At 33.8% G+C, this 20,610-nt stretch overlaps 3 protein-coding genes and 1 long non-coding RNA gene across 11 annotated transcripts; all 4 read right to left on the bottom strand.

Moving 5' to 3' along the window:
- Positions 1–1,877: 1,877 nt before the first annotated feature.
- LOC100815459 (root phototropism protein 3) lies at positions 1,878–5,719 on the bottom strand. The gene is made up of 4 exons (XM_003545661.5): positions 5,073–5,719; positions 4,785–4,854; positions 3,365–4,651; positions 1,878–2,552 (listed from the first exon to the last, which is right to left on the bottom strand). Exons 1-4 carry the CDS (start codon positions 5,183–5,185, stop codon positions 2,004–2,006), a joined length of 2,019 nt encoding a protein of 672 aa, XP_003545709.1. The 5' UTR covers positions 5,186–5,719; the 3' UTR covers positions 1,878–2,003.
- A 2,896-nt stretch (positions 5,720–8,615) lies between these two features.
- LOC100777854 (uncharacterized) lies at positions 8,616–10,610 on the bottom strand. Its single transcript, XR_003264796.2, has 2 exons — positions 9,749–10,610; positions 8,616–9,686 (listed from the first exon to the last, which is right to left on the bottom strand). It is a non-coding gene; the product is annotated as an uncharacterized lncRNA (long non-coding RNA).
- A 1,101-nt stretch (positions 10,611–11,711) lies between these two features.
- LOC100811179 (pentatricopeptide repeat-containing protein At5g09450, mitochondrial) lies at positions 11,712–14,275 on the bottom strand. Of its 2 annotated transcripts, none has more exons than XM_006597295.4 (3): positions 14,115–14,275; positions 13,655–13,910; positions 11,712–12,707 (listed from the first exon to the last, which is right to left on the bottom strand). In XM_006597295.4, exons 1-3 carry the CDS (start codon positions 14,147–14,149, stop codon positions 11,814–11,816), a joined length of 1,185 nt encoding a protein of 394 aa, XP_006597358.1. In that variant the 5' UTR covers positions 14,150–14,275; the 3' UTR covers positions 11,712–11,813. The 2 variants fall into 2 exon arrangements, with proteins under 2 accessions (XP_006597358.1, XP_003545705.1); XM_003545657.5 differs by having other exon boundaries at positions 13,655–13,925; positions 14,115–14,273.
- Positions 14,276–16,314: 2,039 nt separating this feature from the next.
- On the bottom strand, positions 16,315–20,130 carry LOC100809031 (ubiquinol-cytochrome-c reductase complex assembly factor 1-like). 7 transcript variants are annotated; one of them, XM_041009470.1, is made up of 8 exons: positions 20,057–20,130; positions 19,796–19,943; positions 19,491–19,704; positions 18,587–18,753; positions 18,230–18,354; positions 17,975–18,035; positions 17,314–17,362; positions 16,315–16,640 (listed from the first exon to the last, which is right to left on the bottom strand). In XM_041009470.1, exons 2-8 carry the CDS (start codon positions 19,940–19,942, stop codon positions 16,561–16,563), a joined length of 843 nt encoding a protein of 280 aa, XP_040865404.1. In that variant the 5' UTR covers position 19,943; positions 20,057–20,130; the 3' UTR covers positions 16,315–16,560. The 7 variants fall into 7 exon arrangements, with proteins under 7 accessions (XP_040865404.1, XP_040865403.1, XP_014623807.1 ...); XM_041009469.1 differs by having other exon boundaries at positions 20,062–20,130; XM_014768321.3 differs by having other exon boundaries at positions 17,975–18,041; positions 20,062–20,126.
- Positions 20,131–20,610: the final 480 nt, after the last annotated feature.

The raw sequence follows: 20,610 nt of genomic DNA, 5'->3' as shown, positions 1-20,610 counted from the left end.
AGTGGATTGAATGAGTTTTTATGTTGTTAGTTTATATACAACAGGTTCCAGCAAATTTTCAACCATTGTCTTGTTTTTTTTAGGAAAAATTGAATTATTGGATTAGATTAACCCACCCATTGCCAAATAAAGTCCTTGTTTTCTTATTAGCTAGCAAAACATGCAATTATGAAGCGTCTGACATTAAGATTGGCCATAATGCGATGCAATTAAAACTTCTGGAATCTCATGACTAATTTGAAGGCCTAAAAATCATTTTTTGTCACTGTTTAGTAGAAATGGTTCTAGGCACCGACTTTTAAACTGGATGCTATAATAATTATGAGTTGGTTGGAAAATTAGTGATTATATTAGCGCTGTCTTTCTCATGCCAAATAAAAAAGTGCTTCGAAATGAGCACAGAGAGGGACATTAAAGAAGAAGACTAGCACTGAAGGATAATAATTAACACAAGGATAATTATTTCTACCCTTTCCTCGTATGGTTGGTGCCTGCCGTGAGATGTTCTAAGCAGTTTGCCACTTGCCATGATAGTCTTTTTTGATTGGCGGTTTTTTTTTTTTTTTTTGAAGTCAAGAGTAGGGAGCAAAAAATAGACAAAAGCGAACGTGATTCCAACTAGGTTGGCCACCAACGCAATGCTTATCAGATGAACCCCAAGAAATTCATTAAACCAAAAAGATAACATATACAAAACCATGGGGGGCATGAACCAAACCCATGAAGAACCAAACTATTTGAACCTATGGTTTGGGAGGCCAATCCTATTTCTATAGAACTCATAAGAAACAAAATGTGGGAGAGTCCCACCACAAAAAATCTGTAATCGAATTAGTATGAGAGGCTAACAAGTCTGCACAGGAGTTGCCTTCTCTATAAATGCGGCCAACTAAGAAAAACATGTGTCTAGTAATTTCTATACAATTAATCCACCTATTTCTAATTTTCCAAGGGACTACATTCCAATTTTTAAATGTCTTTCATGATGATGATGAAAGCATCAATGAAATCCTTCACGGTGATCTAATCTTATTGAAAGATTTACTTGTTGCCGATTTGGACTCGTGGAACCCTTTTGTCTTGTCACATGACAACTCTGTCACTATTTTTATGCAGGATGGCATCATTTATGTTGGAATATCTAATCATGTTTCTTTTTTCTTTTTATTTCACTGCTTCTGGCTGGACAAGTTCTTTTCTATAAAATGTATCTATAAACATTTTGTTATTATTTTCTCTTTTTACTCCTTGAATTGAATCTGTTAGTTAAAACTTAGGAATGAAAACAAATAGAGATGATAAATGAAAATAAAATAAGAGATAATAAAATAGAAATGAAAAATAAAAATCTCCTTACTGGTTCAAAATCATATTCCCATGCCCTGTGTATCCTCTATTAAGCATCTACAAGTGAAATTCAAAATGTTCTTTAACTTTATATTTTCATTTTATTTGTAATCTTTCACCTTCTTTTCTATCTTCCTCAATTAACATATATCTTAATGTCATGTGAAACCAGACTGAACTGAAGCAGTATTGGCATTAGCTATTTTTCTGGCTGCCAACTGTTAATTCTCTTATGAAATCATGCATCATATGATTATTGTTAGATGGTCTTGTTTACTTTAATTTGTCTAATATCAGTTGATTATTGTTTGGTATAATCTTCTTTCTGTTAGTCTTCACTCTGCCTATAATAATTTAGTGCATCAGAAACAAAAGGAAACATTGTGTATAAATGGAAATCCAAGTGTCTATTTTGTCCGGCGTAACGAAACTTAACTATAGATTTTTAAATATACACGCATAACATTTTTTTTAATGAAAAAACAGCATAAGAAAAGGAGGATTTAGTCGTGATTGGAGTGCCAGTAGAATTCACACTTGAAAAATATGACTAGCTTTGGTGACAAATTACAATTTAGCTAGAATCTTGTAGAAATTGCTATAAGAGGGAAGGAGAAACACTTTCAAAGAAATAGTGAATTCTCATATTTCAGGAATCAGGATATTGAGTTTCTCCACCTTCTAGTAGTCTTTCTGTTTTGTTCAAGTGAATCTTGAATCTCAGGAGAATCATCCTGATTTTCTACTAGATGTGTTGTCCTTCCAAGTTTGCTGAGTTTCTTCCACCCACTGCTCCATGCAGAAGTATGCTTCTGCTTTAGCATCTTATCAAATTGTTTCTGCAAGCTAGCCATATCATTTTGAAGCTCCATGTACTTGGCTTTCACACTCTCAAGCTCAAACTTTAGTGTGTTGATGTCCTTTTTAGCAGCTGTCCATCCTTCTTGGAATGATTGTGGTGTCCCTTCGAGAAGTGTTTTCCGGTTTGTAACCATTGCATGACTCTCAGATTCAACATCTTTCACAGAACTGCTGGCTAGTGCATTGCTTATCTTTACCTGTTCCGCGAATAGAACTTGCACAACAACCCTTAACGGAAGTCTTTCATTTTGAGCAGCATGCAGGCAGGCATCAATGGACAGTTTCTGACAATCCATTACACGGCATAGTCGCTTCCTTTCATGCTCAGAAAGTGTAGGGTGTGCCTGTTAATTTGTTACACATATAAGAAATTCAGAAGTAGAGATCCATTGGAAAAGTGAAGCTGAGCTTCTACACATTCCTACTCATCCTTCTACAATGAGTGATTGATCAAGAACTCATCAACATAGTTTCTCAGAAGTTCTTATTTATTTCTTATCATCCTTGCCAAACCAATAGATATAAAACCAACCTTGTGTGTGCAACAAGAAGCACGGAGTTGCTTGATTTTATATCTTTCAGTGGCAATACATTTGATTTCAAATCAACTTTTCCCTTTATTGTGATTAGAACAAGCCGCATGCTAAATTGCCAAGTTAGCATGAAATCCAATTTTTTATTTCAAATTTCACCATGCCTGTTTTACCAAAATTCCTAGTATCATGAGATGCAACTCTAGGTAATTCAAAATCATTAGAAAACAAATTATAGCATTAAAAATATAAAACAAACCTTCTGTGTATAAATAAAAGTAAAAAAAAAAAAAAACTATTTTGCTTGGGAATTGATTGGTTTTATGTTTAGTGATCAATATCTGTGATATAGGCACACATGTCCTAAATCTAGTTCATGGGAGAATCAGGAAACAATATTCTCTAGATCAAATGTATTGCCACTAATTAACTTTTCCTTTATTGTGATGAGAACAAGAAGCATGCTATGGTAGCATGAATGAAATCCATTATTTAATTTCAAATTTGACCACAATGTTTTATCAAAATTTCAAGTAATAATGAGGTGTAACACTAGGTAATTCAAAATTATCAAAAAAAGGAGTTAAATAAAAAAATTTGTTTCAATTTTCCTAAGAAATTACCTTAAGATAGGAATCAATTGCTCTGTATAGTCCATCATCGCAGGTCCTAGCTGACTCAGGCAAAGCCTCTGCAAGTACCTGAAACTTGGTGAGGGAAAGGTTCCTATCTCTGGACACCTCTGTAAGATAACTGTCAACAAGCCTTGCCACTCTTGCCTTGGCATTTAGGATGCATCCCATTCCCATATGCTGTTTATCAGAAAAGGACTGTCTGCTTGGACTTGAACTTTCAGTGTGTTCCTGAATAATAAAATGCTCTAACAGCCTCTGAACAAGATCCACATCATACATAGTCTCTCCTTTATTATAAGAAGGAATTAAAAGATCAGCCAGTGTAGCCTGCTCAAATTGCATTCCCACCCTTTTCTCTAACTCAGTGACCAGTGCAGGTGCAACCTTTAACATGATTGCCATTCTCAGGAGCCTAAGAAGGAAGCTGCATGAGACACTGTCCTTCTGAGGTGGAATAATGCTGACAAGGCTCTCAATGATCATCCTTTGCTCTTTAGCTTGAAGACTTGAAGTGTCATCTTTTGTTCCAGTCACAACCATATGAAGTCCACCTTTCCAGCTACTGCCACCACTACTACTACTGTTACTCATGCTGCAGTTGCTTGCTTCATCACCAGGGATTGCAGTGTCACTAATCAATCCCGGTAGCCACTTAGTTGCATAATGCATTATTGAAGCACCAACCAATTCAAATCTCATGCCCTTTACCTTAATGGCAGTGATGACTCGAACAAAGTGATCAATCCTAAGGATTGAGGCATCTTCAAACCACCAATCAGGAGGAACCTGCTGGTTCCTACTTGGGCTTGAGTCCTTCATATCATTCCATTTTGGGCTAGAAATTTTTGCTGTTCTTCCAGTGTAGGACCACCTTATCCCTTTGGGATTGGCACAAGCTTTCCAAGCAATGGACTCGCTGCATCTGCGAACAATTTGAAGGTTTTCTGCCCACGGTGACAGCTTCTCGCAGCTTTTCAACACTACTATAGAGTCTCTCCATGAAGACAAAACAACATAGCTAAGGAATGCTTCTGCCTTGAATATAAGATTCCCTTCTTCTAGGTCCTCAGTCATTTCAAGGTACTCTGCAGCACATCTTAGGCCTGAGATGTTGCCTGCTGTTAAATCAACAGCAATTCCATAGCAGAACTTGGCCGCAAGCTCAAAAGCCTCTGCCCCACCAGGGATATCATCGATAACTATCTTATTCAAATCTGGGTCGTGGGATTCATATATGACTCTACTCAGCTTTCCACTTCTAGATACCAAGGGATACTTTCACAGCAAAAGGGGAAGAAGATAAGTAAACACAAAATTCAACAGCATAAATGAATAGTTTCTGATCTCTTAGCATAAAACAAAGGAAATCATGAAATTCGAACCTCAGGAAAGAAAAACAGATAGCTACCTTGTGCAAGTGGAAGTTAGCTTCTCCAATTTGAACAAGGAAGTCACTTGGAATATCAGTAGCCACATACCTGCATGAAAAGAGACTAGAATTTTAAGCAGCTCACATGCTCTTTAACTATAAATCAAGCTTGTTCAAGACATAAAGTGGATAAATTACTAGTGCAAACAACATTAGCAGAACTACCAATCTCATTTTCTGCCTGTGTCTACTAAAATTTCGATTCACGGTCAATTAGTGGTTGTAACAACTTCAAAGGGTACTAATTATGAATTTAATTAACATTACCAAGAGTGGCCTCTTTGCACAAATCCTTCTGTCTTGACACCATGGTTACTTGAAGTGAGAAGTCCACCCCCATATTTGTGTGCTGAAGCCGATTCACTCTCGGATTCCCACATGCTGAAAACCAGATTCACAGAATGCAGCACTCTAGATTTTTCTTGGGACAGTGCCTTTAACTGAGAGAAACAACAAGAAAAAAGAGGGGGCAGAGAAAAAGAGCAGAGTGACTAGGCAAGCACAGAATTCAGTGAAAGGAGTAAGGAGCCACATGGGATGGTTGGAAACTTGGAATTATTAGTCATGTTAAAATTGTCGGTTTCTTCTCAAAAAAATTTCAAGGACCTCTTACAGGCTGTGCTGAAATGGGCATTAATCAGTTTTATTGTGAATGATCACCAAAGTTTCTGTTTGTTCCAGCTTTGGATTTTTGGTATTCTCTGAGTCAATGCTCAAAAACAGCCAGTTTCAGTTTCTTTATGCCTCACCACCAGTGTGACCACTGGCCATACATGTCTATTCCTTTTCAGCTCAGTTTCTTATTATTTTAAGATACTGAAATTTGATACAACCATACATCATTCCTTTGACCATGAAAATTGCTCCAGTTACAGAATTTGGTGTTTTACGATATGGCCAACTGATGATCCCACCATTTGGCTTTTCTATGTTTAATCAGAGCCAAAGTAAAAAAGAGAAAGCCTCTTAGTTAGCATAAGCAAATCTTTTCCTTTATTTTTTCTCCCTATAAATGAGAATATATTTTTAAAAAATAAAAGTGAAAGAGGAAAAACAAGTGGCGGTGAATGGAAGGCAAAATGACTATGATTTGTGGGATATGTTTTGTCCTAGTGATACCAACATGTACTAAAATTGGCGTTTACACGATCTTTGAACTTTGTAATAACTGTCTGTTTGGTATATTTGGGAATTGCAAATGAATGATTGGGGTAAGATAAGTGCAGTACTTGTGAATCCATGTGGATTTCACAAACTGTTTGTAGAAGTTACGGCTTTTGTAAATTACTACTAACTTTTTATGTTGCAAGTTTCTCTTCTCTGTAATCCTGTCTTGTAGCAGTTGTTACGTACACTTGTACGTGTATGAGAAAAAGCAAAAGTTTCATCCCATTGTATCTTAATAGCATTTTAACTTCAGCAAATGTCTAGGGAGATATTTTTATATATGTTATTTGATTTGATTATATAAATTAAAACCACTTTATGATATTTTTTTCAACAAATCAAATTAATATAAAAAATATAAAAACAACATTTAATTTGATTTGAAATTGAAGAAAATAGTATAATTATAACAATAATAAAATAAGATTCTGTTTGAATTTGAAGATGATAACATACTCAAAATAATAAATAATATAACTTAAATCAAATTTAAAAATAATAATAATTGTTATAATTTAAAATAAAATATAATTTAATGAAAATTTTCGAAAATCTTAAAACATCAATCGCTCATATATTATTGTGTGTGAATATCACTGCATAACAATGGAAAAGAGAAAATATAAAAAGTGAATCAATTGAGAGAAGGAAAATAATCCAAAGAAAAGACTCAATTTTATATTAGGAGTATATCATTTCTATCTTTTTTGTGTGTTTCTTTCTTAATTGTAATTTTTTAATAAACATATATTATGGGAGTAGATTTTCTCAATGCTAAAGATAACGAACCCTAAATATATGACATGTCAACAGAAAAAACACATACAAGAACATATTTTTGTTATATCACTAGACTCGAATATTATCTTTCCGAAAAAGAAGCATATGAAATCATTAGACAGTGCATTGCTTATGGTTTGTTATATGAAACTAAATTTTTGGGTGTGTTTCGTACTAAATTTTTGGAGTTTCAACGTGGGCAGAGACGCAGAGTAGTGTCATGTTTGTCTCTTTTGGATGTACTTTACCTAATTGTCACCACGAAATAGTATCCCAAAATGCATGGTTTCAGTTTTGGATAATATTATTCACATAACAATTTTTTTTTTTAAAAAAAAAGAAAGAAATAGAGAAAGTGAGATAAAATGAATGATATGATAAAAGAAATTTGAAAATTTTGAATAAAATAACATATTCTTTATATATATATATATATATATATATATATATATATATATATATATATATATATATATATATACTATAGCTTGGTATTTTTAAGTTTGTCCCTTTTTTGCAGAATTGTTTTTAATCAATTTCACGCACAAGATTCTCTATTAGCATGGTTGGTTAAGTAACATGCAACGTGAAAATTCTTATTGAATTAATCAATTAAAATGATGAAAGATTGTACGTATTTTATTTAAAGGCAACATGAATGTATAAATTGTCTCAAAATTATTAACTTTTGAACTCAAGAGTCAAGCCTATAGATGAGTTAGCTGATAATAATTTAACTAATTATTTGTACTGATTTCTTTTCACTATTTTTATTTTATATTTTGGTCACAAAATAAAACTGTAGGACACTAGAAAATAGATGAGGCAAAAAACAAATGCGACCAATTCAGATATAGATGTCATTCTTGAAGTCACATCTGATTTTGTTGGGCCAACCCATATTGAAAACTTCCCCACTTAATTAGATATGCTTTGCCATTATATGTACACGATGAATCATGGATGCTGTAGATTCGTGATAATTTCTTTTTGGTTGGTGTTCCTGATTTATAACTTATAAGCCTGTGAAAATACTTGAAAGAGAAAGTGTTTGTGGATTGCATGGTGAGACTAGTGCCGCGTAGGCTCCAACTCTTTTCGCCCACATGGTTTGCCTATTGGCTGTTGTTTTGACCCTTAACTGGGAGCTGCAAATTATATGTTTTTTTGGATATTTTTTACCTTTTTTATTTTATCATCATAAATACAATTAAACAAATACAAATGTTATTTTTTTGTTATAATATTAAATACAAATGTTATAATATATTGCAAGTGTATATTATAATTTTTAAAATTTAATGCATTCATGTTTGTGTCGTGTCATTTATTTTTCTCGCATCATGTTCATTATATTTGGGCAATCTAAGTATTTATGAATTGGTAGTAGCAATCATTCCATTACCAGTGCAATGCATGGACTGTCTCAGTTCACCCATTAATTATTGCTTGATTTTGAGCCCAAGCTCATTTCAAATTCTCTCTCTCTCTCTCTTAATTTCTTTGCTTAAATTCATCTTTGGTCTTATAATTTTATAATTATGTAATTTTAATCTCAAAAATAAATTGTACATTTTGATCCTCATGTTTTTTAAATTGAATAAATTAATGTTGGTTCACGGTTAAACTACCATCTGATTTTAATTGCGTAGTAATATTTTATGAAATCTAAAATATTAATTATGCATTTCTTAATTCCTGTAGCAAATCTTAAAATATAAAATAAAAATGAAGGAAAATTATAACATGTCAATGAAATTGAATTAAGATATTAATAAGATCTTAAATTTGAGTCTGAAAAAAATATTATTAAAAAAGAAGAATCAATCAAAGGTAGCCAATTTTTTCCGCAAAGACCGGTCATTAATTAATAAAACTAATAAATATTTGACACCAAACAAAATAAAATGAAAGGAAGGAAATATTGCCGATTGTGACAAACGGTCACCAAATAAGCATAGCAGTACATCCGAGAATACAGAATTATTGCACCAAAGCAACCGAATAAAGATGTTAGCTATTTTGGGATGGGTTCCTGAAAGGCCCAAAATCAGATGCGGCTTCACCACATCTTTGAACTAGTCTCATTGCATGTTGGGCTACGTCTGGACAATGAAGCCCATTTCTTATTGGGCCACGTACGACCACTTCCAATTGTGGATTCTAGCCGAATGCAAGGTCAAGTAAACGACAAAATTAGAAGCAAAGCAATGCAGAATTTTAATCAGAAACTAGTCTCATTGCATGTTGGGCATCATCTAGCAGATTGAAGTCTAATTTCTGTTGAGCTAGAATTTTGTACAAGTTTCTGAATTCCAAGTGTTTTAAGATTGTCTGACCTTGGCAGTCCAGCATTTGCCTTCACCATTATCTATTCTTTCCACAAGTCCAGCATAGTCCCAGTTTTTTATGACATTGTAAAGTCCATCATGGATTTCTACCTCTGTAGTGTATCCACCATTGTTAATTAGAAAGACAATGCCATTCTGCCCACACCGTAACATTGTTGACACTTCCTGTACTGTCGTCTGCTAGATGATGCCATTAATTTTAATCACTTACTATATATTAACAATTTTTGGTAATTTGGTATCCAACTAATGAATTGGTTATTCATCAGTTTCCAAGGACCAAAGTAAATAGTTATACTTGATATGTGTTTGAAAGTCCACATTTCCTGCCTAAATTTCTAGAGTGCAAATTATATATCTACTAGTAAACTTAAATGAAATCTAACAATACCAATGTCTAAGGTCCTTAATTATATTCTCCAATAATTAATCAATTTTGTGACATAATTAAATATGATAAATGCAAGCAGTGAAATTGAATGACCTGGAAGCAATGACTCTCTTATGGGGAGCAGCCTGCGCATAACCAAGAGTTGCACCAACTGACCAACCTATTGATCCGTACTGCATCTGACACTCATACCTGTAAACCCAATATTAGTTTCACTGTTAAATTCTTTACTTAATCTACAAATCACTAATTACCCGCAGCCATGTGGTAGTTTCAACTTCTGGCATGTAAACCATGTGTCTCCTGTTTCAGCAATCACAGTGGTGTCACGGGACAACATGTTCTGGTATGTGTCTGAATAAAACATTGACCCTTGACACCTCATTTGGATTAGGGTGAATGGGAAGCCCATCTGGGACGTGTATTCTTTGGTAGTTGTCAAAAGCAGTTGTGTTGCGTTTAAGGCGTTTTGTAAGTGCTTCAAAGAAGTTCTTCATTGAAACACACCCAATGGTAGGTCCATTTCCAATCATTACCCGATCAGGCAGCACAACAATTGAGCTCTCCTTTTTTAGGGGCAGCGAGTTCCCTAAAGAGATAATATCATTGGATATTGGACCAGCAAAAAGGTAAGCATCAGAAGATTCCACAATTTCTGCACAAAAGGGAGTGCTTGCTGGTCCCCAGTAAGTGCCGATGAAGTTGGGGTGGTGTTCTTCCACCATCCCTTTTGCTGAAGCCAACATTGCAAAGGGATAACCTGAGGCATCTACCATCTCCATGAAAGCATCACTTACTTGCCTTTGCCATCCGCAACCTTTGCCCACCTACCATCACTCGTTTCACTGCCTTATTTAAAAACTCTGATGTTATTTCCGCAGCAATTTCCAAACACCTTTTATTAGTTAACCTGTCCAAGAAATCAGGATTGGGATTTTGTTTTTATATAAAAATTAGTATTGACATGTATGAGTATGAGTTAATTAATTTGATAAGAAAATTAGATACTAGTTAATTAATTACTTGGGAATCAAGTAAAATGGGAGAGGCTGATCAATGAAGGAATGGTGAGGGATGCCAAACAAGTTACAGGCTATACTGATATAGACAGGCTTGCTTTCTCTCAAAGCAATTGCAATGGCAGTGTCAATCCGTTCATTTTATAAATAAGTAAAATAACTTTATTTAATAAATACTTTTGTTTTCAACAAACAAATATATACATCCATCAAATAAATTATAAAATAGTATTTCAGTTTTTACATTACATAGGATAAATATTTACTTTTATTTAATTAAAATTTATAATAAATAAGTATATTTTAAATTTATAATATCATTTGTATATAAAAATTATTTTAACTATTGATATTTGAAAAAAAAATGAATTGAAAAGAAAAGATAAAATATGCATGGTAGATTAAAATTTGAAAAAGATATAAAATGAGTGATGGAGATAGTCTTTTGGCAAGCAAGAGGTTACCTAATGACAAGTTATAGGCTGAAAGCAAAGGAGCTCTAGGGTAAAATCTGGTAAGCCAATGGAGTGATGGAGAATCTTGTTGCTGCTATAATCATTGGAATTGGGTCCCCCAACAATGCAAATGATTGGAAGATCCTCACTGTAAGTACCCGCAATGGCGTTCAGAATACTAAGACCACCAACGTTGAAGGTAACTACACATGCACCAACACCTTTATATTTGGCATACCCATCAGCAGGTTTTATAACTTTATACAATAAAGTAGGTTTTATAAATATTAAAATAACTGGAAAAAAATATTATATTATATTTAGCGACCGCAGTAGTTCTTGAAGAATGAAAATGCAAAACACATCCAAATTCATAGAAATAAATATGAAAATCACAGCAGTTACGACTACAAAATCAGAAAATGGGAATAATTAAAGGTTCTCACGACATCAAAGATGCTGCTAGACAAGGGCACCATAAAAAACTCCGTACCCCATTGCCCAGAGGCTCTTCGCTATGCGAAGGTATGGGGGAGGGATGTTGTACGCAGTCTTACCCTTGCATATGCAAAGAGGCTGTTTCCGGATTCGAACCCATGACGAACAAGTCATCAAGACACAACTTTACCGCTGTACCAAGGGCACCATAAAAATGAAAAAGTTAGAAGCAATGAAATCTTGTACATCCACAAGAGCATTGCAAGACTTCCATTCACACAGCATATTTATTCATTCGGGATGGATTAACAAATTTCAAATGAAATATATTTTCCCTTCCGAAGTTGCAAAATTGATCTCAAATCTATATATATTCTATATTACATTCATGCTCAGAGAACTCCTAGTTAATCACTTCCAAGACTGAGGTTCTTCTCAATGAGAATCACATTCAAGTTGTTGGCTATTTCAGCTAAGCCAATGTCCCTAAAAGCAACCAAAATCTTTTTACAGGCAAGCATATCAAAATCCGTGGTCGTTGATTGCTTCCATTGATCAATAACTTCACCCACTTCTTTCGTAAGACCAAGCATCAGATAGGAAGAAATGATGCACATGTAATTCCTGCTAATCATTTTCTGTTTGGTCATTCCCAAGGAATTCCATATCTGATCAAGTTTATCCTTACTTCCCAACCCACCATAAAGAATGATTAAGAAGTCATAAGTTATCCATTGCCTTTGGGTGATCCTTTTCTCAGTCTCAACAAGTGTGTTGGAACTTGCATTATCAAGATGAGCTACACTAATATATATATTGGCCAGGTTCAAATATCTGATCCAACTTTCATTAGAACCAGCACCGTGACTCATTTCATCAAGAATCCTCCTAACTTCATCGATATTAAGAATAGCGGCACAGGAACTTATCCATAGATTGTAAGTAAAGATATCAGGGGAAACCTTTTGTTGTTTCAGTTCTTCAACAACTATAGGGACCTTTTCAAACTGCCCCACTGACATGTAAAGAGTCATCATTTCATTGTAAGTAAGAGCATCAAAGGAAAGGTTTGAATCCTTTATCCTTTGATAAAGTTCCTCAGCCTTTTCAGTCAATTTTGCTCCTGCGTAAGAATGGAGGAGTGCTGTGTATGTTTCAGTAGTCTTTGTAGCAAGAGGTAGACCCTCAAAGTAGCGCTCTGCAGCATCAATGCCAAAAACTTGGGTCATCAAATCTATGCGGACTGCATAATCAGAGTCTGATAACTCATATTCCTCATTGCTAACCATCCACTCTGATATCTGCAATTATCAATAGTCACAAATTGCAAAGCTATAGATCCAACAGAAAAAGAGAGCAGTATTCATAAATCATAATAAAGTGGTCCAAGTTGGATGCAACCTTATCACTAGAAAATAAACAAAACTGTGATATAACCGAGGAGCCAATGGAAGTATTCCGAATTGATAGAGATTTGTAGTTTGTTGGAGGCAAAAACTAATATATATAAAACCATGCAGAATATATTCAAACATCCGAATAACATTATTCAAATATATTAACTTCACGAAACTTCTATAGTGTTGAGATGGCCTAATTTCCCAAAGGCCTAACTCAGTATTGAAAACATCAAAGGACCCTCATTCCAACAGTTATAGGCACTACAGAAATAAGCAAACCGAACTACCTTAAGATCTTTCTTTCTTCTTCTGAACCTTACAAAAACTATTAATAATATAGAGCAAATTTTGCTCACATCCCTTGTGACTTCTTCGAAAGTCACACGAAACTTTTTCCTTTTTAAGTTTTAACTTTACAAAAAAAAAACCCTTTACATGAGTACAAAGTTAATGTGTTTTCTGGAGTAACAGGGATATCAAGGTAATGTATTTCAAACAATTAAGAGGGGTTATTGCCCGAAAAAAGAAGAGGGTATCAGTGTGAATTTCGAAAAACCCACGGCGATGTCAGTATAATTTACTCTTAATCATGATAATAACCACTCGTGGAAATTCAGTAACATGCTCTAATTTGTTAAAACAGAAAAAGATCTAAAAGCTTGCATTTGCATAATCTGCTGGGTGGCCTTCTACAGATATTTTTGTTCTTCTACCTGATCTTAGCCATTTGTGAAAATTATCCCTAATTCACCATCACAGAACTATAATAAACTTTGCAGAACTCGTGGAGCTAAAAAGTTGTTAAACTACAATCCTGTGTTATTATACTCTAATGGAAAGGGTGAAACCTCCAAAGCGTGTTTGTAACGTTGAGATCTTCGAAGCTCTTTGGATATATCCCGAAGCTGAGAGAGCGTAATAGGATTCCCTTGGAGGACCCATTTCTGAAGAACGTTGGTGGCGCTTCGCTTGGGGAGCCTAAGCCTGAAGATTCTGCTCCTTAGGTCATCATCACCTTCCACACTCTCTTCCACCAAATCACTGCTCACAGCACCCGAAGACACGAATCTTGTTCTGTTCAGGACACAAGCTAAACCGCTATTTCTGCATGATGAGAAGCTGCAATTTTGAGATCAACTACCGATACCCAAAAATTCAAATAAGTTTGGTTGCCGAGAAAGTATGGAACTTGGTTATGATCCGATTGTGGGGGTTTGAAAGCTCAATTGAGATGCAGAATCATCAAAATTGCAATTTTGTGTTGTATTTTTCTCGGCAACCAAACAGAGAATATGAAAGTGAGCTTACCGTCTGAGAGAGAGGAAGAGTGAGCGATGCGCCATTGGCGGCGTTTCTTAGAAGTTCTCAGTTCTCACTTACTCCCTTCACCTTCTGAGTACTGGGTCATTTCATACACTAAGCTTAAACCACAACAATTAACAGGTTAACATTGTGTATCAGAACTTCAACAAAAAATAAAATAAAAATTGTGTATCAGAAATAATGTCTCCAATTTATTTAAGAAAAAATTATTGTCATTATTTTTAAAAAAAAACTAAAATTCAAATTCCTTTTATAATATATACATTACATTTAACTGTTGCTTATAGATTTCTGATATTAATTGAGTTTAAAATGAACACGAATCATTAGACCTTCAATGTCTTATACTGTAATAACATAACATGATGATTGTTAATTTAGCTTTGACTTGATGATTGCTTTATATTATAAATTACTAAATTAATATCCCAAGTATTAGAAGAATGATATCAGTATTTGTTTATAAATAAAAATGAGGGATTTGATTTTGATATAAGTATTCAATCATTTAGTAAGTATTTGGTTAAATACTAATTATGAAACCAATTACATTTTGTGCAAAAATATAAAACTATAAAAGAAATATTTCTTTAATATAAATTAACCCATATACGAATTTCTTAAATGTATATGTTATTATGTCTTGAACCCTGATTTTATTTTAACCCACATGCTTAATATAATAGTACAATCTATATTATCTACTCATTTGGTTGATTTTTAAGTTTTAAGAATTCTTTTACCTCAGGTGACATCTATTTTACGGTATATTATTACAGCATATGCCAAAAAAAATTATATTTTAAAGAATACTAGTAACATTCTTAAGAATAGTAAACATGAACGTTGTTCATGCATAATTTTAAAAAAATAGATTTTAATATTTTAGGCCATCTGCCAAACAAGTTCGGCCACGAGCTACTCATTTTAATATATATATATATATATATATATATATATATATATATATATATATATATATATATATATATATATATATATATATAAAATATTAAATTATCAAAATAATTTTTATATAACAAATTAATAAAATATTTTTTAGTTACTATAAACTAAAATTAAAAAACATATAAAAATAAATAAATTATATTTTAATAATAGCATCAAATATAATCGGTTATCGTTTGTAATATAAAATAACAAAAGATAAATATACAATAGTAAAAAAATAGAGTGCACCAATTGTAACAATAAACAAACGATAGAATTTTTTATTTTTTTTAAAGAAGTTAATATACATAAAATATTAACTTTAAAATGGAGATTAATGATTAAACAACACATGTACGGTTAGATTTATCATTTGTGATTATAATAATTATAAAAACTAAATAATAAAAATAAATCAAATTAACAGGTTAGCCCAGCCCATGGCAAGTCGGACTAGTAAAAATTCAGGCTGAACTGGATCAGACTAAAATAAGTTCAAACTTAAATTAAGTTTTTAACAAACCCTACATAACTCACACTTGGCTAATCGAACCAACTCAATGACCCCCTTTTGAGAACCCTAAAAACACTATACAAAACCTTTGAAATAAAACACACTCTTGGTAGTCCGGCCACTTGCATGGTGTAACGTGTTAGGAAACTCGACAAGTCCAATAATATAGTTATAAGGTTTTTTTGTCACGTTATAAGGACCGTAACCTGAATGCACAAGCGACAAAAGCCACCCATTGTGGATTACTATCGTACTCAGGAACACCTTATTGGGTGTGAAGATACTTACAGAAACTATCGTGATGGAATTCTAGTACATATTCAAAAGCTTTAATCAGGCACGAGGAGTGAGTGCATCAAGCGGTTGTGTAATTTCCCAGTGGCAACTTTGAATCTTTTACATAAACAGCAGGTAATGGATAATCTCAACAATCTACTATAGAATGTCCCAAGTCTGTATTGCTTAAAGACTAAAACCACACCCATCCAAGTTAACAATAAACCGCAAATTGCTCAACATTTTGATGATCATTTGAGCTAATCAGAAACAGAATTGATGTAAAAGTCATTTATTGCCTTAAAAATTTTGTTTTCAAGGCAAGCGCCAAAAAACACCGGTTAATAGTAGTACGATATTTGTATTGTATTGTAATGTCTCGCATAACACAGGCAAACAATTGAAGCCGTTAAAGCGCAGTAAAGATGAACATAAGGCCAAAAATAAGAAAGAACAACACTTTTCAATCACTTCTGCCCTTTTTCTATTCTCGTCTTACAGGGCAAGAATATGAGAATTCTAGTTTCTAGGCCCCAAGCTAATCATGTATAAAGCCTTACAGAGAAGGACATGAGCTTTTTGTCATAATTATTCAACATTTTTTTATAAATAAATAAATAAAATAAAATAAAATAAGAACAGCGTGTATTTTCAATTCACTAAATCACAAATTTAGAAATCGCCACTTTATCATTGAGGCCCCTTTCCGTTTGTGTTCTCATGCTTCAAAGAGGTGAACATAAAATTCCCTGAAAATAGTGCTTCTTTATCTGCCAATTCAATAAAACTCAGAATTAAAAAAATAATAATAATATTTCCATAAGATCTGCTAGAATTCCATCATCAACATATCTTTCAAAGTTTCATGTATTCTAGAGTTAAACAACTAACATGCATGGATTATCCGAGAGTTCAAGATAACTTTTCACGTTTCTTTGGGAAGTCAGAAGTGAAATGCAGAGAGCATTATGTAAATATTTATGAATTGGTGGAAATTCTATGTTTTCAAACTAGATAATCAGAGACACGAAGGAAATAACGGTACATGTTGAAAATGATCTACTTAAAAGAAATATTGCAGTCCGTGAGATAATAGTATAGCAGGAAGTTCAGAAATATAGAGATAAGTGGCATATGGCTATCAACTACAAAAAAACTCAAAAAAACCTGTATGAAACTAGACAAAATGATAAAAATATTCTATAGGAATTAAAGCTGAGTTCCTGGCATATAATACTTTCCTACTATCTATGGCCTCAAAACCCTTTTTCAGGGAAAGTTTTCAAATGAGACGCTGGTAGTGTGATAGGGAGCTCACCAGCTCACTTGACCACCAAGGATAAAGCAGCAGGCATTGGCCCATTGTTTCTCATCCACTTCATGATCAATAATGTAATACATATATAAACAGTTCTTTCAGAAAAGTACAAAGACAGAGTTTACCTGTTAAGGTCATACAACTTACTTCCCGGCGAGCATATCTGGCCATCGCCTATACAAAATATTAGTTCAATATGAATGTGTTATGTGTGTGTACTAAATATAAATGAGAAAAATAAGGAAGCATTGTGGAAACAACTTAAAGCATTGGGCATTTAATTAAAATGTGAAAGGCAAAGCAAAGGAAACAGAGAAAAAACAATGACGATAACTATCCTCATTGGAAACAATTCTAGACAAAGTTGTAAATTGGTGATCAATACAAATTCGGGATAGAAAGCCCCTCACTCAGTTGTATCTACTTCATTAAAGGTGATCACTATCCTCCCCTAGTTTGGCAAAAAAACTCCAGTATAATGGTAATATGTCAAAAAAATTGATCAACTATAAAAGGATGAAATTTAGAAAAGTCAAGTCATGCCAAAATATTAACCCAGGGTGGAGGCAACTGGTGAATGACAGCAGGTTACGAAGTAACTTCAATGGTGAATGGTTAACAACTTAATATGAATAGTTCTATCACTTGATTTACCAGTGGCCCCTGAGTATTTTGGCTTAGCATGAATTACCAGGGAATAGTCCCATCCCAAAAGTCTACAATAGAAAAATCACACAATATGTTTTCCACGGATATAATGAAAAAAGTTACATCATATAGACATACCTGCACTGATTGAGATGCAGCAGCATCTGGTGTTGAAGAACCATCTTCAGAGAATATATTCCTGAAACTCCAAAAACGAAAAGAAAAACAGATGAGGATAAACTACGGATATAAAGGAAGTATGTACTAGACTACTAGGTGGGAGGACTGAGTCTTCACTGATTCAATATCCAAAACTGAGAGAAACGGAGAAAGAATTGATCTAAAGTTTCCTACTTTCAACAGGTGCAGGATTAAGTTCAGATAAGTACCTACCTCCATATAACATTAGAAAAATCACCCGGTTTAGCTTCCAGAAGTATGGCAGTATCATAAGCAACAATGTTCCCATAAAAAATCTTCTCAAGCTCTTTCATCCACTTAGTCAGTAGTAGGTTAACCTGCCATTTCAAATTGAATTATTATAATTCACCAATGTAGAGGTCAGTCCCCAAACTAGTTTGGAAAAATTGAAAAGAAGGAGTTTATGGTAAAATATTTCCAGTTAACTTTTAATGGATAATGATGTCAAAATAGATAATTATTAAATTGTTTCTAAAAGGAAATATTATGGAAAATTTCCACAATGTACATTGTTGGTGAAAATATATCTACTTATAAATGACTACTTACTCCAGCTTTGGACACTCTTAGCTCCACATCGTGATTGTAAATCTCATAAAGGTACTGGCCAAATTCAACACCCTCCTTTCCCTCTTGCTTCAAGCGACGCAAACAGAACCACATATGAAGCACAAGTAAAGAGAATGTTGTTTTGAATGTTTTCTCCAAGTTAAACACTGCAAGCAGAAGGAAGAAGTTTAGAATGCTACAAGATCAAACACTAGTTTGATGAGCAGTAATACAAATCAAACTCCTCCCATACCATGATTACTCGATTCTAATTAAGTTGTGGAAGTGTATATCTAATAACTGGGACACACTGGCATTAACAAAGTGAAACTTTTCCTATCAAGCATAAAACAGCTAGCTGCCTTTCCTTAAATGGTGGGAACTTCAAAAGCAGATAAAAAGTGTCAACAGGAGGAATTATCATCTTTATAATTCAATCATAAAATGGCCACAGAAATATAGTTTTTCGTTTATTAAAACTTCTTCCATCAGAAAATATGTGATCTAAAACCACACAAGAAAATATAGAACAAAAAGAAGAAGTAACATTAGTACATTACCAACCAAAGTACTACAAAAGTAGACACTCAGACAACATAGCTTTTAAATCTCTATATATTCACAAGGGAACCTAAAATAAACATGAGCTAAAGAAAGAGAAGAGGAAAGTGAAGTGAACAGTTTAGTCCCATAACAAACATGGAGGATGAATTTATCTTTAAAGTTCCATGCACAAATCCCGGAAACCTTGTCTTCATCTTCTACCAAACACTAGTCAGCAAGAACTTAAAACATATAGGAGAATAGGCACGCAAGTAAGCCTTTTGTGTGTACACAATCATAACAAGTGCATAAATGCATCTGAGCTACAGCCATAGTTTATATTGCTGTGAGCAGAATGGACCTTCATAAATGGGAGGTTTATCAACTTGAGAAATGATTCTTTGGTACACAACATTAGCCCCACGAATTGACTTGCTCTGCTTACTATAAAACAGCATGAGTTTGAGCATTAAACGCTTGATGCCCTGATAATCAGGTTCTTCAACTCTGAGGGGTGAGTCACGGGGCAAGGCCAGCGAACAGGGTTTAGACCAAAACATTTTATCTAGGTTAACCTGCAAAGTAGAGATTTTCGGTTAGCAACATCGAATCAAGACTAGTTCCTTACCATTTTTTGTTATGCGTAGGAAAGTAAAGTTTGCATACCACGGGGCGGTGAGGTTTGTCCTCTATCGTTGGCGCGGGTGCAACCCCGGCGTAGGTTTGGCGCGAGACGTCCTTCACGAAATTCAAATGACTCTGCGATCCAAATTTGGAGATTGGAGTAACTGCTTTGCTCCATCTTCGCAACATTCTGATTTCGAATCACAATAGCAGCTTCTTAATTGATTATGTTACGCACGCAAGCTAGAGAACACAACCCAAGTTAAGGAACAACTATTGAAAACAGAGATTTCAATTTGAAACCTTACTCTCAAGTCTCAACACGGACCAACGCCAGCGGCGAAGAGAAACCAAACTTTAATGGACCAGGTGGACGTGACCCACTAGCCTGTTAGTTAGTAATAAGTAAGCCTTTTTTTTTTAAAAAAAAAAACTATGATTTAGTTCCCTTTGTTTTTCTTATTTGCAAGTGTCAATATTATGAAAAAATTGACATATGGTACTTGAAAAATGAAAAGTATTTCAGATGGTTAGCTTAGCGATGGCAACACACTTTTAAGAGAGGAGAAACAAGTAATTACTTTGATCGGTGAATGTAATAAGAAGATAAATAAAAAGAAATTAGAAATGTCAAAAATAATGTTTGTAATTTGTGAATTCTTAATTTTTGTATATATGAGGTATGTTTTCTTTTGTTAAAAATTTAGGCATCCCGATTTTTAATCTAGATATTTTATGACTAATGATGGTTCTTTCCATCAAAAGTTCATTTTAATTTCAATATTAAAAACGAATAGGAGATGGTCCGAATATGTTGATCAAGTTAATGTTTTATCTGGCAGTAATAATAAGAGACA

This window comes from Glycine max, chromosome 15, assembly GCF_000004515.6.
Source record: "Glycine max cultivar Williams 82 chromosome 15, Glycine_max_v4.0, whole genome shotgun sequence".
NCBI lineage: Eukaryota > Viridiplantae > Streptophyta > Magnoliopsida > Fabales > Fabaceae > Glycine > Glycine max.
This window is presented reverse-complemented; position numbering and strand designations above follow the sequence as displayed.